The following is a 26,935-nucleotide window of genomic DNA, read 5'->3' on the forward strand; positions in this document are numbered from 1 at the left end:
TTGCAGACTATAAACATTACGTTTTTCACGATGTTTTTAGGCCTACTAGCTAATCTTATCTACTCTTAAAGTACCCACGGTATTTTCTGGTTGTTTATGGTTGTTACGTGACGTAAATAGCGGGATGGATTCGATTTTTGAGTCGTAATTTGCGTGAAAGTATTGTATTGGACTAAATGGGAACTAAACGGGACCTGAAGAATATAGTGCAAATAACGGGAAAACGTAAATAATGGTAACGTAAATAACGGTAACGTAAATAAGGAGTTTCGCTGTATGTGTACATTGTAAATAAATTTGCCTATACCTATATAAACTACTTTTTCGTATTTTAAAGCAAAATATTGCAAAAAAAATTCCTCAAAAATTAAAAAAATTTTTTTTTCACATATAGGGCGCACTTCATTTTTCCCCCCATCAAATCTGGTAAAATTGCCGCGACCTATATGCGAGTAAATACGGTATGAGAACCTGCTGTTAATGTTCATTATACTTGAAAATTTTCATGTAAAATGTAATTACTTCTATGGAGGAAAAAAGAATCCTTCATTTGTATCATAATATTATTTTCAACACAATGTACTACTTTTAAAAAACTTTGCAATCTTCTTCAGCTAAACACAGATTTGGGAATGGTAGAAGTAATTTAAATTTTTGATTGTTATTCTTGGTAACATCGTAAATTTTCATACATAAAAAAATAATACATCCAATTTTATAAATTTGTTTTTCTTGTAGTAATCCCTGAATTCTTAACTGCAGTACACCGTACTTAAGGTTCCTATCTACCTGCCTTTGAGGTTTCAAAAACATGTACATTGTTTTATGCATTTTCCAATAAAACTATTAGAGCAACAGCTCTTAAATTTTTTATCCGACAAGAAAAAGGAAGTCTTTCTGGAAGCATATTTTTACATTTTCTAATTTCATGATGTAAATTACTAAAATTAATTGCTCAAAACACACCATTTGATGCCTGAATTCCCGGTTACTTATCTAAAATTTGTGAAATATGAAACAATACAACTAAAGACGACATCGTTATGAGCAAAATGATAGTATAAAAGTGTAGGGTTACCGCTTTGAATTTCAAAATATTCGTTTACGAAAATTGGATATTTTGGTGTTCTTTGTGTCTGACTTGTGCTGCCTGGCGAGAGAGACACGTCAAGCTCGAGGCGAGGACTAGAAGGGAGGGGATGGCGTGGTCTGCAGGGCCTGGAGCCGCTGGAGGGGTGGTTCTGACCTTGAACATTGCCCCGAGAGATAACTGTAAGCTGATTCTTCCCTGCTCGCAGCAGCAACTTGTATTTCCTGCTGTTGTATCCTGTACTTTGATGTTTTAGATACCCAAACCATTCCGCACACGAGAATGTGGATGTTTGTAGAGGAAAACTCTCCTAAATAATTATGTAACGTTTGTCTAGTATTCCACTAAATTGCCATCCAACATAAAGTGAATATAAAGTATATAAACACATGAGTTAATAGTGAATATATTAAATTGGTTAGAGAACTATAGCAGAAATATTATTAAGTAAGTAAAGGCTCCGGTTATTAGTCATCAGCTTCATATTTAAAGATGCAATAATAATAATAATAATAATAATAATACGAGCTTAAAATAAGCCGTGTAATCATGATAGGCCTACTTGAAACATAAATTTTCTAGTTTCTGCTGCATACGTAATTTCAGTAAAATCAGAAATGTACAAAAATCCGAACATGTTAATTCATCATGAACTCGGTCCTTTTTTATCTTGGTTAATTGTAAAATGACTTAGGTTATCTAAAACTATATTAATAAAATTTAAAAAATTTTCCTGATTTACTAAATTACACATACAAATTATTTTTATATACCTTACTTGACTGAGTATGCACAGTCAAAATTAACTTCTCGTAATGAATTTTGCAGGGGCACAGAAAATATTATTAACTTGCTTCCTATTTTGTTTGCCTTTCCTCTTGAGCATGTTCCATACTTTCACTGTGACATTTTTACCCTCCTTCACTTTCAATAGGTAGCTAAGTAAATATAGGCCTACATTTCACTACTATCATTCTGTAACAGTAGTGTAACATTTGTTCTATATCCGTTTTTTCTTCTTATTGTTATCTAATAGTATAAGTTAACATACCTAAATATCCACATGCGACTATCTCAGTTTCAATTTCTCTGCATGGATATAGATGTGACGGGCAGAACACAGGCATCCAAACGGATATGTATTACCTCTGTATCAGTTTAAATAAAAAAACCTAATTTTTGACAGTTCTAATTTAGCGCCAATATTATTTTGACAGCATACACTCTAAATCGGAATTAGTGAATATTCACTAATTCACAAAGATGGATGAACCAGTTTCAACAAATTGAATCTGTGAAAATAATCACTATTAAGCCAATGAATATCAACATATTTCGTTTAAGAGTGGCAATATATCACTAATTAATTAGTGAATATTCACCGATTGTTTCTGTTGTTTCTACATAATAGTTGTAACTTATTGAGACTGAGTAAAAATTATGTGTATATTCACAAATTAACTTGTAGAATATTGGCACTCTTAAACGAAATCTGTGGATGTTTCCTGATTTAACAGTGTTTTATTTACTGATTCAATTTGTTGATACTGCTCGGTTTATCGGTATGAATCTGTGAATATTCACTAATTCAGATTTACAGTACATACTTCCACCATAGCTGTTCTGAAAAAACGAGAGAATAATGCTAATTGTGTGTGTTTCTTTAATTTGTCGTACTGAAGAAACATGTAGGCTAATTTTCAGATAATTTTAAGTTCTGTCTGGTACCCAACAAACAAAAATGCAACTTCCGTTTAGCCTGGTACCCAACAAACAGGAACGCAACTTCCATTTTCTTAACATGTATGCAACATCTTCTTTGTGTGTACACCTGTAAGTAGTTATCTCTGTGATGCAAGTAAAATAGTGCATGTTAATTTGGTTTAGCCAATCCGTGAAGAGACGCTGTTTTCTCCTTTTCAGCAACAAGACAGTGTTCGCATTCACCTTGAAACACGAAATGATGCAGAAAATGAAATAATGCCAGAACTGTTTAGCAGCACCAAAGTTTCGAAAACATCTGGAAATTGTAACACTGCCACGCAAATTTTAGAAGTTGTTAGATTTGTCGAGATAATTTACTTTATCAACAGAATTGTACAGGCGAGTTCTCATAATTCGGTTTTTCGCTGTACACTTGCTAATTTAGAAATCTTGAAGGAGGTGAAGAGCGGGTTTTCTTTTATTGTCTTTAAATGCCACTATATCAGTTCCAACCCACGACCCACAAAGTCCTTCAGTTATGAATATTAATTCTAGGGCTGTTGCCGGAGCCATGAGCGTTGGAGCAGGGTTTTCGCATTTGGAGGAGTTTTGCGCATCTATGGGATTGCCATGTATGGCTCCCATGAACTACTCTAAACACCACAATATTGTATGTGATGGCTGGGAGCAGGCAGCAGCAGCTGCTGCTGTTGTTGAGGAAGCAGAATTGGCCAGGAAGTGGATGACCGTGGTGTTCCATTGATTACTGTAGTCGTCGACGGAACCTGGTGCAAAAGATCATACAAAACCAAGTATGATGCATTGTCAGGAGCAGTAGCAATAGTTGGTTATGAGACAAGAAAGTACTGTACATGGCAGTGGTTAACAAATACTGCTACATTTGTGCTAGAGTCGCAGATAAAGACAATGTAGAACCACATACATGCTATAAAAATTACCAGGGAAGTTCGAGTAGCATGGAAGCTAATTTAATTGTTCAGGGATTTCTAGAAAGCGAAGCTGAACATAAAGTTATATATTGAAAAGTGATTGGAGATGGAGACAGTTCTGTTTACAAGAAGATTTTGGAAGCACGTCTTACAAAAACGTAACAGTTGAAAAAATAGAATGCAAGAATCACCTTCTAGGAAACTGCCGAAAGAAATTAACAACCTTAACTGAAAACACTGCCCTTGGAAATTCCAATTTGAGAAAAAAAGCTGGGAATAAAATTGGCAAACTTCTTGTAGATGTGAATAAAGCGGTTGCTTTCCGTAAAGCAGAATGCAGATATCATCAAAACAAAATTATACAACTAAAATGTGACATCGAAAATGGCCCAAGCCATATCTTCGCCGAACACTTGCACTGCAAAGAGCTAGGATATTTCTGCCGAGGTGAAAAAGAAGGTGAAGAAAACTTAAGTCCCGCACTGATGCGAAGTGGGCTGTATGCTAATATCTGAAGCATACTGAATTCATTGGCGAGACACTCAAGAGTCAAGAAGCTTGATTGTTGATGTGGACAATTGCGTGGAGCAATACAATGCCATCGTAGCGAAATTTTCAGGAGCCAAAAGAATCAATTATGTTACTAGGAGGTCATATCAGGGAAGGTGTACTGCTGCTGTGGTGTCACATAACACTTAGAAACCACATTACATTCTCCATAAGACATTACACAATGGCATTAGTCCAAACAAAACTGCAAAGTTTTTGGAAATGAAGCGGGAACGCATACTGAAAAAAGAAAGGCTAAGAAGGAGTGCCTCAAAGAAATGTAGGAGAACTGCTCTTAAAATGTCCCTAGCTCGTTGCTTCGAAGACAAAGATTATGGACCACAGTGTCAAGTGCCAGACTTGCCTGAACATATATTGTGAGCCTACTTATAGTATTGTGAAGTGATAGTATTAAGATCACTAGTTGATACCACACAGAAGACTAATACAACTGACATAAAATACTATTAAATATAAATAAAACTGAGATTGGTTGATACTGCAATAAAATACATTACTGATGTGAAAAATTGGGGGTAAATATATATATATGTAGACACTAAAACAATAAAATCTTGATAGTTTGGCAACGGGACACCAAACACCTTTAATACACCTAAATACTACACCTACACATACATATACACTTACGATAACCTAAGACATAATACTTACACAAGAACACTAAATGGCAAATATTATAGGCATTTATGTTGGTTGATTTAGATTTACAAAATTAAAATTAAAAAATATGATTATTGTTTATTATTATTAGGTCAGACCTGGTGATGTTTAATTGGATAGAATTAACAAGATGTATGGTGAGATAGATTATTTCAAAAGTTCTTTAAACTCGTTCAATATTAAAATAAATCCAGAAAATGTTAACTCAGTCTTAACATATTTAAGAATTAATTAACTTTATGCAGTTGTATCACAATCAGTTGTTCAAATTTATCACGGCTAGTTTGTTCAGGGTTCGCGATGATTACTTTTAAATCAGACCTCTGGTATATTATTCCAGCTTATAAAGGACTTGAAATATTAACTAAACTTCTCGAACTTATTTAAATACTGTTATTTTACACAATATTAAAAAAATACTACATGACGGTGTCAGGCTAAGCCTTACGAAGCATACGCCTAAGACTTTTTTGATACATTTCTTTCTACTACTTCCTCCCTGTTGAGCAAAAGGCTTATTGTTAACTCAAATCTGTGTGCTGATTGGCTGCTGTAAGGCCATATCTGGCTGCTTTCGTACACATAATAAGCAGCCAAATACAGGTAAGTAACAGTAATTAATAAAATTACAAACAATGACAATTAAATCACAAAATCAGTTAGCTTGAGATGCTTTTATAGAACAAAATAACATAAAATAATTTAAAATAAATTCAGTTCAGGATAGTTTGTAACATTATATGAGGAAATACAGTAATTGATATTGTGGATGTATATAATAAGAGTTCAGATTGTTCGTGGCTTAATCTCAAAGAAAACATTTAACTATATAATATTTACTGTTACATAACAATACTCATTGTATAATATCTTTAACATTTAATTTCATAATAATAAATAAATAAAATCTGGACGAAAACCATGTTATCGTACAATATACAAAGAAGAGAATAAATTTCTTAAAGCTTTGGAGAAAACCGACAATGAGCGCAACCAAATAGAGAGAGAAACAATTCTTCAGGCCGGAAGTGGCGAATGGCTTGAGACCAGGAGGAAAATGCTGACTGCTTTAAATTTTGGGAAGGTGTGCCGGATGAAACCAACGAATAGCTGCAAGAAAATTGTCAAATCAATAATGTATTCTTCAGATATTCTTCACGTTCCGGCATTAGAACACGGGAGAAAGTGTGAAGGTCTTGCGATAAAAGAACTGGAAAATCAAGAGGGGGTACAGATAAGACGATCGGGACTTTTTATAGATAAACAATACCCCTTCATCGGTGCTACACCTGATGGCCTCATTGGAAGTAATACAATAGTGGATATAAAGTGCCCTGCATCTGCATATGGAAAGGATCTAAGAGAAACCACGAAAGAAGGAAAACTGAAGTACCTGATCTTTTCGGATGATAAAATGAATTCTGTAATTTTAAATATGAAACATGAACATTTTTATCAAATACAAGGTCAGCTACATGTCACACAGAGAGATGTTTGTTTATTTGCTGTCTGGACATCTACCGAAAAGGAAATAACAATCATGAAGATCGAAAAAGATGACACATTCTGGGAAAACCAAATGAAAAATAAACTTGTCACATTTTATAAACACTGCATGTTGCCTGAATTGGTGGATCCGAGACACACGCGTAGCGTGGAAATGCGAGACCCCATTTACATAACTGAAGCTTTACTTAAAAAGAAACAAGATACGATGTTAAAATCATCCAAGAACACGCCTTCAAGTTCTCAACAACTGGCTTATTTTGAAGTGAATCATTAACTTAGCTATACAGTCAACAGACTGATGTTAGGTTCAGTTGGGATACAGGCTTGAAAGCTCTGAACTTGAGCAGGACTGAGGCACTGCACGAGAAGTAAATGCAGAATTTTTTTTTGTTGCAGTAACGATTCCTATCCCCTAATTAACGAAGACTTACGACAAAATTACGGAACTAAATAATGCATTGCAATCTAACATGCATTCAGGGAAATGTTCGGCAGTGCTTGTGGAAGATATCATGGTTTGACAACAGTGTAAGTTATGCTTTGTTATAAAGCAATTGTCTATTTTTATATAAACTTCTAAGATGGAGGAACATGCGTGTTGGGGTGCTTCACGTTGCAGATGTCTTGTTTTTGTTAAAACAATTTTTTGATAAATACTGTAGTTGTACAAATAAGCATTATGACTGTAAATTTAAATATATTTGTGTAATTTTTTATCGTAAAATTAACGACGAAATAATAACAGCAAGAGTTTGTATTTTGAGATACTACCTATAGAATCTAAAATACTTGGTTTAACCGTTTTATCATGTGAAATTATATGGTATGTAAGATTGTGTACATAACCTAGCTGAATGTTTTAAATTTGTTTATATCACTCGTTACCTGTCAACAAATTATTACAGCAGGCGTATGTATTTTATGATGCCCTGGAATCTAACCACTTGCGTGAAATTGCCCTCATGTAAAAATATGTTTCTATGAGATTGTATATACAAAACTGCGGATTGTCTTAAAGTTGTCTGTATCATTCCTGTCGACGAATTTACCACAAGTGTAGCCTATGTATTTTGAGATGTCATACAAATTAACCACTTAGTTTAGTGTTGTTCTCATGTGAAAGTATGTCTTGTATATTATTGTGAATATATATATATATATATATATATTGTCACGTCTCACTTTCAGGGGGGGGGGGGGGGGGGGTTCTATTCTTCAAAAATGTAGCTCAGATAAATTATGAACTCAAAACATTAACTAGCCCTAGAGCGTTTCACTGAGGATTGATCTTAGTAGGTGTATTCTTATACAAGAATAGAAAATCAGGATACTGAGAAAAAAATAAGATAAACCTAAAAACAATAGAACACATAACATTTATTGATAACAATTAAATAGAGCTGACAAATGATGTGGCACCTTTATGTCCGCTATAAGCCTTAAATACCCAGAAATAACATAATAACATTCAGATTAAGATTCCATTATTAGAACTAACACATTAACATTATTCTGATCATTTCCCCCAGGCCACCCAGTGGTACCAAACGTCATTAGTTCTTCAACAACTTCATTTTTAAAAATTATTAAGAACATTCACTACCTCGAAACTGATTTTAAAAATTATTTAGTTAAAGTCTATAACATCATCATCGTGATACAAACAAATTACCGAGTTTATACTTGAAAATAAAAAGGAAACTGTAGTGCTCAACTCATTACACGTAAATAACACCAAGGTTTTAAAACAAATTATTTAAGAGATCAAATAATCCACCTAACGAGAATTTTATATTTAACTACGACGAAACATGAAGGTGCGGAAGGCTAAGAGTCCGGCATCACTCAGACGCCATTTCGATTGCACTCACCTAACCATTACCACGTCGCCGCACGGCCGGGCAGCATAACAGCCTTCCACAGGATTACAGCCCCGCGAAAACATTTTACATCTCTTTTAAGCCATTTGCTTGGCCGCAAAACCCCTACGTGGAATACATCCTGACGGGAAGTTTTCCTGTGTTTTCCAAACACGTAAAGTTATTACAACAAGCCGGCCGCGCTCCGGCCGCGCCGGGTTGTCCACGTAATCAGAAAACCGGCCACCAGGTTGCTACACTCGCCCTGCGCAAGGCGCGTGCGCACAACCTCGTTCCCAGCTGGCCTCAAAAGAAACTGTAAACAAGTCTGCGCCGCGTTTCTCTGGAACTGCAGCAAACAACGTGTCAGCTGGCCTGGCTGAAACGCGGTCACGCCTGCGTTCCCAGACAAAGACGTGCAAGACTCGCACTCTTCCAGCCCCGCGGAGACCCAAATCAAACAAAGGTGTTACACCATCTTAGCATGAGGGAAACCAAGTCCCGAACTAGAGAAAAGAATTTAAAATTGTATTTCCAACAAATAAAATAATTATATAAATTAATGATAATTTTGAGCCACGTGACAATATATAGTAGTGGTTGTTAAATCGCCCCACATTGTAGTACAGCTTACTGCTTCTCAGCCTTTCGTTTACAACTGATAAATTTTGGAAAATTTATGTACATATATATAAAACTTTGCTTTAGAAATTAGGCAACAAAAATTCAAAATAAATAATTTACGTGTAATCTTATTTCCATTACGTTATTTCTCACTATTCCAGAGTAAAAAGACTAGCAAGTTACTAATAACGCAGGTGAATTTTTTCATTTTGCCGCATAATGCCGGATTCAGGGTACACAATGACATTTCGGCTGCTCTGGTGATACTGTGAGCAACACCTGTTCTTGCATGAATAAATAAAGGTAAAGCAGATGGAAGAAGCAAAAAAAAAAAGTTTTTGAAGTGTGTCTTTTGCACGTCTTTTGCAAGGACTTAGGTATAATTAATAATAATATTTACTTTCCAGTAACCATAACAAAAAAAACCTGTAATGTCAGGAATTTATAGCTTTACAGAGTAGTGTTAGATTACAATTACAGTCAATTTATGTATACGTCCTTAGCATGAAGTTTTCAGTTTATATTTATATTGCTGTTTATTTTTTGCGACAGAAATTGTGCGAGCGGGAAGCAATGTTTCAGAACTCTGCGTACAAAAGTCATACGACTGTGCTGGGACGAAAGCCAAACACAGGTACATTCATGGAACTGGTGGTGAATTCCAGCCCTCCTTCCTCCACGGCGCCTGTAGCCGACTGTCTGCGAGGGAGGGGGGGGTTACGCGCCGTCATCCCCTCCTCTACCTACTGTAAATACGCGGCGAGCCCAGAACGGTGACGCCCCCCCACTACAAACTCCGCCTCCAGGGCGCTCCGTTCAAGGTTATCGGGACAGATACCGAGTTCTCACGCGTCTAGATAGGAACCTTAACCACTGTCTCATCATTTTGTACATAGGCTTTTTTTTAAGTAACATTCAGTTAATTTTTCCAATAAAAAAAATGTAACTGAACAAATTAAAGTGTCAGTTAAAGTTAATTTCTAGTCCAGTTGGCAAGCCTGCTTGCAGTGAGCAGACACATGTGTCGCCATGGTTACTCACTATAGGAATAAAGAGACTATGAAGAAAAATGTGCACAAAGCACTTGGTAGTTGCTCTTATCATGGTTTGTATTCATCAGTTTGGCAGCAATCATATCTGTGTATAAAGTTAAAATTTTATTCGTTGTGTTACCAGTTATTGGGCTGAGAGGCGTTCAGGCAGGGTCGTCGAGAGAATCTAAGGGCCCAGGGGCAAATAATTTTGTCAGGCCCCCTCCATACTATTTAATGTACAACTTGATCTTAAAAAGGGTATAAAAACTCATAAACATTACTGTGGCTTTAACTGTAAATGTGATCTGTGCATATTGTAAAACTTATGAGGTTTGTTATGAATTAATTTTTTCCTACTATTAGAGTAAAGCCAAAAATATTTCCCTTGTTAAAATAAAGATAAGGGATGATTTATGTGCTATCTAAAGCAAGTATGTTATACTGCAAATGTGCACAATATAATTTTTTTGTTTATATCTTTATCTTGTTATAATTTGATTTCTTATACATTTTTTCATTGATTATGCTTGACACCTTCGCAGAGAGGCGAGACATATGCCACTCGTCCACTATTTATGACAAGTTAGCCCAAGTTTCAATTTGATTTTTTTTTCTCATTCTTACCCAATTCTGTATCTGCATAGTTACGGGTATCATCACTTTATAACATGTCAACATATTAAATAAAGCTTGCACACCATTACTCTCTGGTAGTTTGGTGTTTTCTCTTATTCCATCATTCCTCTGTCTGAACTGTTTTTATCAATAAAATGGGTCGCTATACTGAATCCTGTTGGTTTAAGGTACTTACTGAATGTCATATAATTGTTTGTGGCTGTCATGTGTACATAAACATTAAATTGTGTAACTGTTGACTGAAAGATCATAACACTTGAGCAAGCTGGTTGTCATTAAATGCAAGCCCATAATTTTAATATCTGTAAATGTGCAGTCTTGTAAAGATGTGTTACTTCTTATCTTTTAAAAGTTAGTAATTTTTGTTTTTTCAATATTTTAGATCTGAATTGATATATAACAATTTTAATTATTTTATTCCCTTCGTACTTGATACACCATATCAGCAAAATAATTTCTTGAAAACAAATTCAAATGGAGTGAATGTAAAAGTTAGTGTGTATAAATTTTATGATGCAGAATATTGTAACAACAAAAAATACAAATATTTCTTTTCATTGGAAATCTGATGTGTTGTGATAACTGAGAGATCAAATATCACATGGAATGAAGGTCTTAATTATATTTTATTTGTATAGTGTCTATTAGTATTAATGTAGTTGTTGTGAGACACAATAATAACAAAAATATTCAACAGACAAACACAAACAATTAAACAGCACAAATAAAAATATATAATACTACAAAAAGAAAAACAAACTATGAAAATTAATACATAACAGAGAACAAACCAGAATAAAAATATAACAATTTAAGGTGTTTGTTTTGAATAGTTTTAAGAAATTAAATATATTTAAAACGTTAAGCTAAAGTAAATTATGCCTGAGATTATTTTTATTTATGAAGAATAGTAAATTTTTTATACAAAGTTAACAGTAAAAAATGCACAAGTTTTTCTAGTTTGTTGGAGTTGGTAATTTGTCTCTAATATCATTTTTGTTGTGAAGAGTATGTAAGGACTGTAAACGACTTAAAATGCAGGAGTCGAGTACAGTATTTAAAGAAAGTATTTACAGTTAAGTTTAGAACTTGACAACAGCTGTCGTGTCAATCCTGGTCCCTAGGCCCGCTGTTGCCCATATCCGGCTGGTCGTGGCATGAGTGTAACAAAGTGAAACTTTGAGTGGTGCTTTGAGCGGTGAACGCACCTTAGCGCAGCGGCTGGTGTGACGAACGACAATGTAATCTGACCCGGACGGCGTACTGTCTCTCGTGCATCTCGTGCGTCACCCTCCCCTGCTTCCCGCTCGCCGTGCGCCGGTGCATGGGAGTCAGTCGTAGCTCGCCTCCCATCCGCGACGGATGCAACTGAGCGCTGCTCCACGCTTCGCCGCTAGAGATTCATGAGTGGTTCGCCGTTACGACATAGAGCGAACTATGGACATACATTCATCTTAAATGGTGTTTCGAGCGGCAGACAGCTCGAAGGGTCGCTGTTGTCCTGGCCCCCTGTTGTAAGCCACAAGGTGAGAACCCGTTTACTCCCTAGGTTTTAGGCTGGTCGGCGCTCTTGTCACGACAGGGAATCACTCGCAACAGGGGTCAGAGAGCCAGGTGTCGTCAAACTGTAGCAGCGATGGTGACATTAAAGTTATGTTATAGAGGTTTTTTTTTAGCAGTGAACACTTTATGTTCCAGGAACTTGGTTCATTGAAATTCTGGCGAGCGAACTGCTGCTGCAGAAACCGAAGATGGACATCTGTGCCATATTCACTGTCGTGAATGGGAAATTAAATGAGCGCAAGGCTTTCAAGAACGACGCGTGGGTGGGGATGACCCCCCAGTGGTCGACGACACTGACGAAGACCCTGTACTTGCCCCTGCGCAGAGAGTCGCGGTTCCCTGTGGCGAGTAAGATGCTCTTGCGACACATGTTCAACATCATGCTGGATGAGTACATTCGGGAAGGAATCCGAAGTGAAGGCGGTGAGTTATTTGGCAAGTCTGGCAAGTGAGTGAAGAGTCAATGTTCCTCGTTGGGTATTTATAGCCAAAGAAATTTTCTGTACAAAATGGAAACTATTACAAATATGAAGATGCTATGTGTAGGGATTGGAAAAATTCGTGGTTTCGATAACCTTCAGGATAGGGTACACAGTTCTCGGTATACTCTGGCATATAATGCCAGTTCATTGGCTGCTGACTTGTGAATCATCTCATTTGGTTTGTCTATGATTCAATACTTTGGTTAAGGGTTTCTTATTGGCCCTAAGTTGTCCAGCTGAACAGTGAACCAATATCAATTTCAGCTTAAATGTTAATGTTTTTGAATATTAGCCTATCGTAAATTGAATCCGCAAATTTTTTGTGTCTCAAACTATGTGCATTCGTGCAAATATTTTTATACATCACATCATTTTCATAGAGTTAGGTCTTAGTTGGTGGAACACTTTTAAAAGCTTGGGTTAGTTTGCCTTTTTTCCCCCCCTTTAAATATTTTGCACATGACTTTCAGCCATCAAACATACTTCAACTGTTTATAAAACTAAAGAAGCCAATATGGAAATTGGTACAAGAATACCTGCTCTTATGTTTTGTTGCATAATAATGCTGGTGTGAAAATACTTAACTTTTATGACTTTTCTTTGCTCGAGTGACAATACAATTCATTTTACTCTGCCGAGTTGTTACCCAAGTGGTTTGTAGCTCACGGTATTCTAGGAGGCCTTATACCTCCATGTAATTGAAAACTCTCCTTTTTTACTTCACGTTTATCTCTCAGGAATAGAGAGACGTATCAAAGTAACTGTGATAACTTTCATCAAAGGAAGGCAGAAGTAAAAGTTTTTGTATTCTTTTATCTTTTGTGCACCTGAATGGATTTGAAAAATTTCCAAGTATTTTATTATGCATGCAAACACATTTTTTTAATGAAAACTTTAAAAGAATACCGTTTTACGGCAGAGAACATTGCACTGTTGGTCTGACATTCACCGTTTACCTTGAAACACCTGCTTTTATGGACAGGCCAATGGATTTATAAAGTGTGATATCAACAGATTTTGTATTACGGTAGGTGTACTGTGCAGAGTAATGCAACTTTATGGTTTAGTATCCACAGTATCGTTTCTTAGGTTTTATGTGTAAATGGGATATTTTCTCTATTGATACCATACAGCGGTGAAGTATGTAGTAGCAGCAGCTGGTATTAAATGTACATGAGATGTGAACACCCAGTTTTGTGATGACAATGTGTTGTTGTTTGTGTACTTGCTATTTGTAGTACCATTTTATTTCCAGTAACATTCCATTTCTTCACGAATGTCTGGGATAGCTACTCCACAACTATAAGCGGCGATGCCGTAATGCTGTGATGTGCGCACTGGTTTTTGTTCTCATATTCTGGTGTGTCTGCACATGTGCATGACATAGTGACATAATCTGTATGATTTTTTTAGTGGATAAGCTATTCATTTAGTTTTTTAGCTATCCATTTAGGTATTTCATAATCTTTTACAAAGAGATTGTGATAGTTTTGTTTTTACCTACTTCTTTGCTAAACATTTATTCAGTTCAACAGCTCATAAAGTAAAGGTTTTGTATAAATTTTTGTAAACAGTTGCATGAATTTCTAAATATTTTTTAAGTGGTGCAAATTTTTAATGTAATATAGTGCATGCCAGTGAGATTGTCAAATTAATTTTAAAAGAATGGTGTGTGCTTTAATTACAATGTGTATTTAATGATGTGTAGTTTTGACTATCACTTGAAGTGATATTTTTGTTTAAATGTTTTAAGGAGTGTTAGAGTTAGTTCTATTTAGAATACAGTTTGGTATTGTTATAGAAAATTGGTAGAAAAGAAATGTGAGCACGTCTTTCAGTGCTTGTCATGTGTTCTTATGTGCTCATGAAATTTAATGTAGAATTATTGAAAATAATGCAGAGTGAGATAAATGTACAAAAAGCATTAATTTTAGGGAAATTTTTCCCTTTTTTGAAATTCAACTATAATTCTGTTAATCAAAATGGTACTACTGATTTCTCAGGGCTAGCTGAATAACAGGAGTACCTACGTAACATGTAAATGCCTCAACACTGAACCTGTGACATTTTCCTCTAGACTGGAATTTTCACCTGCATTTTTGAGGTTATACTTCTTTAGGCGTGTTGAGGGTGGAATTTTAGAATGCACCAGAAATGCAATGAAATGGGTGCTCATTACACAAAGGAATTTTTTAACAGGTTGAAAGCCCAATGCACATACATGCAGAATGCGCTATACCCACGATCTGAAATTGTCAAGATGGCAGACCACCGTGTGGTAATATGCAGCTGTAAATATTAACTTTTGAGGACATGAAAGGATGTACTCAGCATATTAGTGGGCCAAAGTGTATACCTACTCATTTTGCAAAGGCCTAACTTTCTTCTTTCCCCAAACTTGACGTGATACGTCCATTACATCTTCTTTTGACGTGCATATTCACATCATGGTATTATCATATTTTTCTTTCACTGGCCAAGCCTTCCGGGTGCGGGACACATGCGCCGCTAGTTGCGGTCTGCAGTAGCTTCACACTTCCTTGCCTGCTTACGTCACGCCTCCTCCCGCCTCCTAGCGGCCTCGTAGCTTACTAATTTATTTGCTGTTTTTTCCCTTGCATGAAGTCTTGAAACACTTACAAATTTTTTCTGTTATCATTATGTGGGCCGACTAAACAATAAATCTTAATATATATAAATCTCGTGTCACAATGTTTGTCCTCAATGGACTCCTAAACCACTTAACCGATTATAATAAAATTCGCACACCATGTGCAGTTCGATCCAACTTGAGAGATAGGATAGTTTAAATCTCAAATTATAGTCGCAATTTTAATTTATTGCGATTTATAAAAGCGAAATACCACTCACTGACTCACTCATCACGAGATCTCTAAAACTATAAACTCAATTGACTTGAAATTTAGCATAATTATTCATTTTGTGATGTAGACGCTCACTAAGAACGGATTCTGCGGAAATCCGATCCCAAGGGGAGTTTCGGAGGGGGAAGGGGGGGGGGGGGGTAATATATCAAAATTTCCATTTTTTGGTAGGAAATCACCATGGCAACAGCTGTTGCTTTGTTGATGCTTCATTCGTCTCTATGACAACGACTATTTCATTGTTAGTGCAGTCCTCATCACCGTTGAAATTTAGCTGGTATCTAAATATCAAAAATTACCCTTTTTTTTCAAGTATTTATATTTTACAGACTTGAAACTTCACAGTAATGTTCCTTATGTTACGCAGGATGACATTTTCCGAAAATTAGATCCCATGGGTGGTTAAAACAAGGCAACAGGATTTTGCATTGTTCATGCCTTCTGCGTCTCCATGGCAACGGGCATCGCGCGGCAGTGGCGTACCCACAAGGAGGGGCAAGTATAATGAGCGGCGCAAGCGTGATCTGCCTGTAGACTGCCGTAGCGAAGTACGGGTACATCAGTTGTACGTTGCGTGCACGAGTCGGGAAACCATCGGTGCTATTCATTTTCTCTCCGGTACATTATACAGCATTGTAATAAATTTTCACTGATTTTTTTATTATTTACCATTACTGTAAATGGGTGATGTGGCTTAATTTTTTTCCATCAGTATAGCCGTGCGAAGCCGGGTCGGGCAGCTAGTAGTTAAATAAAATGGAAAATTAAAATAATCACACATTAAATATCTAAAATTTTTACACTCAATACCAACTGTACCTAACCAAACTCCTGGTATTTAGATGGTTGCCAAAACCTTTTTATCAAAATCAAAACCAAGTAAAACATTAAAATAAAATAACTTAAAAAAAATAGAATTTTTTACCAACTAAAATATATTTCATTTAAAAGGTGTTTAAAAAAATTCATTAAATGATTCTTAAATTACACGTGGGGTCACAACAAGAAAAATGGAATAACCAACTCGGTGTGATGTTTTTAGGCCTGGGTGTGTCTGCTATTTACAGTTTGGTTATGTGGGTCCGTTCCAGGCAACTCGTGTGGACAGAAATATAGGGCCCAAGCCCAAGACTCTGGTCTGCACTATACAAACTTGGTTACACTGACTCTTGGAATCACAGGCTTACAAATTTGAAGCATACATTTGAAGAATAAGTTAGATTTTGTGAATGAAACTTAAAAGATTATTTACATGCAAGCTCTGCAAAATGGTGTTATCTCTCCTGTAGCAGCTCTTCAAGAGATGCCAAAAGAGAAATGGGTTAGGTTTACTTGCGATCAAACTTAAACAGTTTGGTGTAATACACTTTTTATTAGAACAAGATTTACAGATGACACAAATGCAAACTTGGAACTTTAGATAGCCGTGAACATCCGTCGCGAAGTATCGCTTAACAGGATACGGCTTGCAAGACTCTGTAAACAGAAGGAGTATTTATAAATACAAAACAAAATATAAATACACCCTCTTCTTGATTATATTCTGAAGACTGACCTATAATTAATAAACACCTGTCCTTACTCAAAACACACAACATAAACACACAGTTTAATTGAATTTAAATTGGGCTTTATCACACTGGTGGTATTAATTTGTCCAGTCGACATTTACACACACTTACAATTAATTTTCAAGTTGGGATTAGACCACAGCTGCAACTAATCATTTTTGCACTTGGACAATATACGTCCCTAGTGGCGAAACGCCTACAATCTACGAAGTGCGTCTTTACAACTCCGTTAAACAGAACAAGTACTACAGCCTTTGTTATTTGAACTTACATCTCTACCTCCTTCGTACTCTAGGTTCTTAGTCTTGTCCGGTGTTGGTTGTCCTCGCTGCCACTATACCTATGTAACCTTCAGTGACAACGTTTAATTCTACGGACGCACCTTGCGCGCCGACTCGCTCGCTTGTCACTCGCTGAGCGAGTGACCCAAAAACCAAAATCTGCCCTCAGCCCTCCCAACCTCCAGGGGGTATTTGTCTTCAGCTGAGGACTCTAACTTTGAAGAGCAGCTTTCCACAAGTTACTCGCCAAGCTAGTCCCTACTCGCTAACGGCGAGTACTGTTAGTGTTAGCGAGTTTGTATGTCTTGCCGTCTCTTCCTTACCGTCGCCAGCGGCTAAGTCCCAAACCACAAAAATTAGTTTAAGTTCTACTTACAGTGGTAGATATTTTCTAAGTCCCACCTCGACCTCGGGCGTCACGACAGTCTCGGGAGGCGTGGTTGGAGCACCCGGGAAGACGTCCGTGAGACGTCCCAGGTGTAGAGTTGTTGGATCTCGGCTCTCCCTCGTAGTCGGTCTTGTTTCGCGGCGGTCCCGGAATCTTCCAAGTCCCGACTCGTCCTCGGCCGTCGTGGTGTTGTTCTGTGACGTAGTGGATGGTGACAGCGTGGAGCGGTGGTATAATCTTTCGCCTCTGGCCGCCCGCCAGGCACCTTCTGCTTGAATCTTATCAGGAGACCCCTATTTATACTCGGGGAAATGAAAATGACATCATTTGTATCCAATCGCGGACCTCGGCGGATGACCGCATCATCGCCCAATAGCCGTTCGCTTCACTGTTACTAAGCACGTGGCCACCAGCGATTCTCTTGTAGCTATCAGATTTGTCAAAACCTGAGTGTTATACAACCCTCTTGACTTGAACGTTTCGCAGATGTACTGCCGTTTAGGGGCAAAATCGTTAGGTAGGGGTAACCTACTATAACAATGGGACTAAAGTTTTACTTATTATCATTTAAATTTATAATATTTCAGTATCTTGTTCACCTTTGTGGTTTTCCCCCCCCAATATGATTGTTTTTAATTTTGCATTATGTAAGTAACAAACTGTGACTTTTAAATTTGTTACAATTTTTTAGTGTTGACATTCACCTCCCTAAAAATATCTATGTTTATATATATGTTATGTATGTATTATTTACTGTTATGGTTTAATATTTTATATACTAGGGCATAAATGTTATTTTTACTTTATGCGAGTGAGAATTTTGTAACAGGGTAAATTGCTATTTAAGATAGGTTAGGTGATTAAGTGAACGAAGCCCTACGTAATATTAAAATACTTAATATTTCTGCCCTTGTTTTTTCATGTTATCATGTAAAATTAGTATTCATTATTGTTACGGCGTAAATGTATTTGTATTGTGTGTACTCGACGGTTCTGTTGTAATAATGAGGACATGACAAAATGGCTGTGACAAATAATGAAGTCATTTTTTTATAGAGCTTTTATATAGCCAGAGATATATTATACTTTTGTAAAGTGTATGTAAATATTAAATTTTTAAGTATGTTATCACTACCACCTTCCTAAAATAACTGTTCCAATTGAAGTTTATTTTAATGAACCAATGAGAAATAAATGTTATTTATACATAATAAAACTTGTGTTTTGATTAATTTAAAGGGAGTAGTATATCCTGTACTCATATTTCTTAAAAAAAATTTTTCTAATAAACTATAATTAACTAAAGATGAAAAGAGATGTACAAAATACTAGACAATAAAAAAATTAAGAATATAATTTAGTCACAGGAAGCTATTTTGACATTTTTATCTTGGTTGCTATATAAAACAGAAGCTTCTATGAAAGCAGATATGTCATGATTTTAAATTAAAATTTTCTGATCTTATACATTGAAAAGAGGTATCCCATTTTTAAATTAGTGTACTATGACTGAATCTGCTGTACATGAATAGCTATTTTTTTTAATGTACTGTTTTATTTTACCTATTGTAGTATTTCGTAAATTACCATTAATGTTTCAGAAACAAATAATATGCATAAATATCATTTTAATTTATCCTTTTATTTTGTTTAAATGTCAAAAAGTTTAATCTTTTAAGCAAGCTGTATTTTTTTGTGATTAAAAACATCATGTTGGACATACGCCATTGCTAGTTTACACTTTGTGACTTAGAGAAAACCTGAAGAATGGACAAACAAAAGATGAATACACAAACCCACACGCAGAAAACCAAACAAAATCAGGCGATGTTAAATGTTAAATGCTTAAGACAGCTCAGAGAATTCTATGGAAGGAATCAAAATAATATCACAGCACAGACAAAACAGTGCAACAAGAAAATTAAATACAGAAAAACAACCACCGTGGACAACACAAAGGCAAATGGAAGAACCAATTATTTAAAACATTTTAATCTGGACAGAACAGTGGCAACACTGCAACGTGCATGTGAACAAAATGATGAAATTAAAAAAATATATATATTTTTTGACATGACAACACAGATGAACAAAGTATTCTTCTTAAATGACAACAGTTACTGTTTTGGGAACTGAAATCTGTTCCCGTCAACATGATAATGGACACTGGATAAACTGGAGTATATATGTGTTTGACCCTCTCTCCTGGTGTGGCCAATGACAAGCAAGCACTCACCTGATTGGCTGAGTGCTAAAGAGCTTATGTTATTGGCTGGTGTCTGGTTGCGAAGGTTTTTGGTTTGCGATTGTTTTTGTTGTAATTGAGTGTATGTTTTGGCTCAAATCATCCATATATTTTTGAATTCAATACTTTTTGACTCATTACATTTTTATTGCTGACAATTCGGTATTTTTTCTGTATGAGTGTAGTTGCACTGTCCTAGAATATATTTTATGATTGTGTTCCCAGGCATGTTCGCCGAGTATAGATTTTTGACCCTTCATTGTTTTGTTTTTGTACTCTTTGATGCATGTTGAAAGGGCTTGGCCAGTTTCTCCACTGTATGTGCATCTAAATTCACAGGGGATCTGATAAACAAATTTTTCGGTGGTTAATTTTACTTGGTGATCATGCTTTAAATGTAGAATTTGATTTGAAAACCATTCTTAAAAATATCTGAATTTGTTACCCAATCGTCATATTTTTTTCATATGCCAAATACATAATGAGTAACTATTGTACCACTTGGTTTTACAGTCTTTTTTGTTGAATGACATGGGATTTGTTGGTTTGTCATGTGCTGCTCTATGATTTCAGGTGGGTAACCACCATTTGCTATGAGGTCATCTTTTAAGTGGTTATGATCTTCAGCAACTGATTTCTTGTCACAAAAATAGTTTCAGCTCAGTTAGATAAAGTGTAAATCATGCCAGTTTTGGTTCTTGTTGGATGTTTGGAATTGAAGAGCAGGTATTGGCCTGCATGTGTCTATTTCCTGTTTACTCGGATTTCAGTTCCAGAAATGTCAAAACTGTTGTCTCTTAAAGAAGCCTGCTTTGTTTGTCTGTATTGTTGTCATTGTGCTGTCCAGATTATGTGTTTTGTATGAAAGTTAGGTTCCTCCATTTGTTGTTGTGTTGTCCAAGGTAGTTTTTTGTCTGTATTTACTGTTCTTGCACAATCTGGTCATCAGCTCACTGGGTTCATTCTCTGCTGTGATGTTTTTCTAGTTCTTTCCATGGTATTGTGTGTTGTGTCTGTGCATAACATTTGACATCGGCTGATTTTGGCTTGGTTTCCTCTGTGTGTGTTTGTGTATTCATCTTTTGACTGTCTGTTCTTCAGGTTTTCTTTGTCACACAGTGTAAACTAACAATGTAGTATGTCCAACATAATGTTTTAAATCAGTCTTCCCAATTGCAAGAAACATTCAAAGAATGCAATTTTTGTGTTTTTTCCCCCCCTAAAAATGAACAGAATAAAACTCCCAAAAATATTTATATAAACCATAGTTTTTATGGGTAATGAAAACATGCTATTTATAACAGTATCTTTATTCATCACTAGATTCAATTTATTTACATATAATGTCCATATAACAATCCTTAACAGTGTGTGTAAACAGAATGGTAGTAACAGTTGGCACTTGAATATTGACATAAATAGGTTTTAAGAGTATTTAGTATATAAATATTGTTAAACTTGTTTTATCATTTAGTCAAACAATATTGTTTTGATTTAAGCACTGTACAACATGTAAAAATAATTTGTTAACATGTATGTTCAAGCAATTATATATAGTAGTTACAGACTGTATGTATAATTTATTTAGTATAATTTCACTTCTTGTATAAATATTGTAAAATAATTCTGAAATATTTCCTTCTGAAAGTTAGATAGAAAATTTTGGTTTAAATACAAAGCATGTTCAAAAATTAAATATGTGTACATAGGCATTCAATTTCAAGAGCATTTTAATGTCCACACTTATTAGGTTTTTAGTGACATAATATGTTCTTCAAGAAATTGAATTTGATAAAAATTGAATTAGATTCGAAGCAAAATTTGTGTGCTTGAAAAATGCTATTTTGAGGCTGTGAAAACCAGACTTTATCAGTTTGAATAAAATTCAAATCAAATATTATAAATGATTCTGAATTAGAACCAATTTTAACTAAGAAAAACTTTTCTCACTTTGTTGAATTTCATGGGCTAATAATTAATTTAAATGAACACATACAGCTTGAATGTTTTGCTTTTTACACTGGAACTGTGTTATGAAAATACATACTTTTTAATTTTGTGCCAATCATGTGCATTATAGGCACCCTTTATTTAAATTTTAAAATGATTGAGTTTAAAAATTTTTTTTTTACTTAAATTCTTTGCTCCCTGCCATTTTATTCAGCCCAGTGTACAGCCGGGCCAATTCTTTTTCAGCGTGTTCCCCCCCCCCCCCCCCCCCCCCCCCCCCCCCCCCCCCCCCCACACACACCATCCGGTTTCAGCTTCGCCAATGCTACGTTGTGACTTGGAGTGCTGCTTGAAGAGCCCCGGTCCCATAACACCCGCTTGCTGTTATGTACTAAGTCTCGTTACACGAAGCCATTTCGTGACCAGACTTGCGGGGGCAAGCAGACATTCAGCCCCTGGTGACTTCCCTGAAGTCTCGCAATCAGCAAGCTTGGACAACCAGCCTGGTCAAATTCTCAGTGCGGCAGACATGTCGCAGTGTTTGGTCGCCTTGGTTTTCACGAACCTTGTAGAATTTCCCCCGCACTCGCCAGTCCCCTCGTCCAGAACCCAGGCCGGGTCAGTCACCGGTCATAACCTCCCCCCTCCTCTCTAGTCCATGGAGGTCATAACCCACAGCCGCTCTCACACTCTCGTCCGCACACCCTGCCGGCGACGAGAGGAATTAAGATGCGCCGGACTGCTAAAAGACGTATCCGCGATCCATCTAGCGGAAGCGAGAGACACTAACCCCTCCCTACCATCCTGGCTGCCCACCTGAGTGTAGCACTGTCATGCCCATAAGAACAATGTTCAAGTTGAATCGACCCTCGACCTGACCGCTCGCCGGGCGAGTTGAGTTCCCCAATTCTCCGTCCAGAGCGCGCTGGCCAAGGATGCCAATTTCGAGTGTCTATGGCGACGAGCGCCGATGATTACCAAAGGCTTTCCCCCCATCCTCTTTCAAGGGAGACTTGGCCTTTTAATTTAATGCCCCAACCGCGCCCCGAGGTAACTTTTCTTAGGGCAGCCAACCGTGAACGTCTCAGGTCAGCGACTCTCCTGACTTACGTGAGAATTAGAAGACCGCCGATCAATCAATTGGAATGTAGTCTACTACAGTTAAGGCCTCAAGTGTCGATTTACTATTTTTAGCTTTTAGTCTGCCCTAAGTAGTCGCAAGTTAAATTTTATTTTTTTTTCTTCCAACTTTCTTCGTATCCATCATGGTTTCCAAAGCCAACCGTGTGCTACCGCGTTGGTCTACGAGGCGGCAGCCAGGCAGCTGAATTCTCCCCGCAGTGGTGAGTTTTTTTATGTTTTTAACCCATTTCCACCAATCCCGGTGGCGAATTCCGCCACCCTACCTAACGCCTGCATCCGTGGTAATTCTTACCGAATGGCCTTTGTTGCAGTGCGGGTTTGAGAACACCCCTGGAACCCAGTTCGTCGTAGAACATCAAGATTTTGGCCCAGCAGTTTCACAACACTCGGTGAAAAGTCTTCGTCATTTTGCTATCTCTCTCGTCTCATCGTCTGCGGCTCACTATGTTTGACCGCCAACATATATCATTTCTACCTACCACCCGTGCCAGTTTATAGACGTTTTTATTTTTTTAAATTTTTTTATTGTTTTATTTCATATTTCAGAACTGTAAATTTATAATTTCAAGTGCTAGCCAATGCAACGAAACAATTTTGTGTAATTATATGTTAACCTTCATCAGTAACCCTGTTGAGGCCCTGGCCCATTGTCCAATTGTTTTTCACCTTTTTTTAATAATGTTGTCTTAAATTTGTAATATGCAAACCATATAAAAATTAGAAAGCACTGTCAACATAAAATAGAAAATCAATTTTTGATCAGAATAAATTGAATAGCTCGCCAACCAAACCTCGACTTCTCATTTGTAAGCCTTACGATCCTCTCCGCCATCTGTAAGCCCACAGGGGCGTTAATAAATTCTTGTTCACCCTCCTTAGTGCCCCTCTGAAGTATTATTGACATATTTTTTTATTATAAGTTTATCTTTCCAGTACGTTTCCTAATTTTTATATTTTAGAAGTTCCTCTAAGAAATTACTTAATAGTAATTAGTAACAATTTTTTCAACCATAATTAATAATGAATTAAAGTAATTTTTCCAAAATAATTCAATAATGAATCAACATTTAATAAAACTATATTTTAGGACAAAAATAAAAATGGTAAAACAGTGTTTGTTCACGTATCTCTCTGAACCATGAAAAAACAATTTTTTTTCCCTGCAACTCATGCAAATAAAAATGATGGTATTTACACATTTTAATATCAGCTATAACTTTTTCTCATTCACTACGTTAAGATTCTTGTTTTTAAATTTTATTTGCAATTTTTTAATGCTTTAGATTTTTTATGTTTATTTTATATGAGATTTAACTATATATGTTAGAAAATCATGGATAAAATTAATTTTTGCAGTCAAAATGTTGTTAGGGAATCTGTCTTATACTGTTGGGTTTTATTATCCCGGGGTACTTAATTTATACAAAAACTTATTAAAAAGCATGCATTTGTGTATTTTCTTGTCATAAAAATTATTTTTTGGGCACAACTTTTAATCAAACATTTGCCTTCCATTTTTCAAACAAAATGTATTTTGGTACAGTCATGAAGGAGAATATTTTTGTATTTTGTTACATAAATTAACACACTATAAACATATGTAACTTCTAACTAGTTGTGGTAAAATACTTTGCTTCTTTTGAATAAACAAAACAAAACAAAACAGCAGTTTGAATTTGAAATGGCAGACAGACATCCAAAGATATTAAATTAAAGAATATTACATTTGAGTCTATTTTCTAAACATGATAAAAATATATGGTAGCCAATGACCTGGCTTTCTGGATTTTTTGATTGTCCTTTATTGTAGATTGCCAGTTTATGTTTTTTGGCCTTTTTTATTTTTTAAGAAATGTAAAATTTATTTTAATGTAAAAAAAAAACACTTAAATGAAATTGTGTTAATTGGACAATATGAATATGGTGAGAATATAAATATAAAATTTAGTGTTACTTTGACTGTTTCCAAAGATTCAAATGTTATGTACTATATTCATTTTTCACCCAAAACAAATACATATCATTAAAATATTTGCGTCAGCTTTGAAAATTCTGAAACATTACACAGCTTTTGTATTTGTATTTATGCACATAAAATTGTTTCATAATCATAATATAATAGCTATAAGTAGAAATGACAAAAATTTTCCATAGAGAAAAACATTTTCAGTTATTGCATTAGTATACAAATTGTAAATAAGCTTACAAAACAGCTGCTCGTTTGCTGAGTATACCATAAGTATTATGTCTTTTTTAAAAGCTTATACATTTTCTCGACACATGAAATAACATTTTGCTTACCCTGGTACATGAAACATGTAATATTACACTTAAAACACTTAAAAAATGTAGTTCAGAATAGTAAAGAACCATAAATTAGTCTACTTTCTTCTGGAGGATATAGTGCACCTGGACACAAATTCACAAATGTGTTCACTTGTACACTTGTAACAAAAAACATGTTCCAAGTTTTGATTATATATGTACTATCCATTTTGGAACCATCTTGACTTTAGGCCGAGGAGGATTCATTGGTATTTCTCATTTTTTTTGTTTTGTTTCTAAAATCATTTTGATGCGATTACTATAGACATGATGATGTGATGTCACATGGACAAATATATTGACTAAATGCACATTTTATCAGCTTCTATTCAGTGTGATCTTGTCTTATTTTGAAGTTCACTTCGGGAATGTTCACAATTTATCATTACTTGATATGCACACACACACACCTATACACACACACATATACACACACATACACACACACACATACACATATACACAAGTATAACAATTTTAAACTTGCTGATAGGAATGTAAAACTTTTTCTTGTCATTATTTTGAATTTGGAACCTGAAACTGCAGTTTGCTACAACATTAAAATATAAAGCATTAAGGATACTAAGCCTCCAATTGACATGCTGTTTGATTTGTGATTGCATCCTTAATATTCTTTGCATAAATTTTTTAATGCTTTTATTGCCAAGGATATTTTCTAACTTATTTTGATTTTACCTAGCATTTCTAATACTTTTGTTATGGTCTCTCTTGGTTAGCTACATTATAGTTCAAGGACTTTTGAGAGTTGTGTTTTTAATTGAGTGGAAGGCTAGCTGTACCATTATTGGTAAAAACATTAACTGTAATAGTTTTGGTTGGTGTGAATGAAGTTTGGAGCTGTTTCAAACTGTGCAGTTTCAGGAACGCAGCACGGTGAAGTGCGGTGTTAGACGCTGGCATGCTCAGGTGGGCGGTAGCTGCAGCTGTCCTGTACGTTGGTGCAACCCGCGAGCCGCTGCCACAGCTTCTGTGCGGCGTTGCCGGGCAGGCAGGCGCAGATGGTTCGGCTGTGCATGCTGCTGCTGCTGCTGTCGTTGTTGTTGTTGTTGCCGTTGCTCTTGTTGTTGGTGATGGTCGTGGTGGTGGTCGTGGGCGGGGAGCTGGGCTTGCCCGGCGAGAACTGTTTGGTTCCTCCCGGCTTCGCGCCGGGGAACGGCTGCTTCTTCTTCCTCTGCCACCACGGCCACCGGAACGTCCTGAACAGCGTGTTTCTGAAGTCCTCCGAGAAGAAGCAGTAGATGTAGAACGTGATGGAGTAGTTGGTGACCTCGAGTAGGTTTGCCACGGCTCGGAATACCTGCCAGCAAAAGAGCTACTGTTGTGGGAAACTTGCCTTCAGTGATGTAGAAAAGTATCAGATTAATATAATTGGACGGCGTTATGCATCAACCAGCTAAGCGACATTTTTAAAAAATTCAGCTGAGCACACCATCTGTTGGCCA

At 36.2% G+C, this 26,935-nt stretch overlaps 2 protein-coding genes across 3 annotated transcripts in view; one reads left to right on the plus strand and one right to left on the minus strand.

The window, feature by feature from the left end:
- The window catches only part of LOC134546241 (caspase-8), a 52,553-nt gene extending 33,528 nt beyond the window's left edge, over positions 1 to 19,025 (plus strand). For both annotated transcript variants that reach the window (XM_063388923.1, XM_063388924.1), the window contains exon 6: positions 12,338 to 19,025. In XM_063388923.1, the coding sequence (XP_063244993.1) occupies positions 12,338 to 12,654 (317 nt within the window). In that variant the 3' untranslated portion in view covers positions 12,655 to 19,025. The remainder of the gene's footprint in view (positions 1 to 12,337) is intronic.
- Positions 19,026 to 25,036: 6,011 nt separating this feature from the next.
- LOC134536875 (probable G-protein coupled receptor B0563.6) overlaps positions 25,037 to 26,935 on the minus strand; it is a 177,445-nt gene continuing 175,546 nt past the window's right edge. The window contains exon 6 of the mRNA XM_063376966.1: positions 25,037 to 26,790. Within this exon, the coding sequence (XP_063233036.1) occupies positions 26,380 to 26,790 (411 nt within the window). The 3' untranslated portion in view covers positions 25,037 to 26,379. The remainder of the gene's footprint in view (positions 26,791 to 26,935) is intronic.

The sequence above is a fragment of the Bacillus rossius genome, chromosome 1, assembly GCF_032445375.1.
Source record: "Bacillus rossius redtenbacheri isolate Brsri chromosome 1, Brsri_v3, whole genome shotgun sequence".
Taxonomy (NCBI): Eukaryota; Metazoa; Arthropoda; class Insecta; order Phasmatodea; family Bacillidae; genus Bacillus; species Bacillus rossius.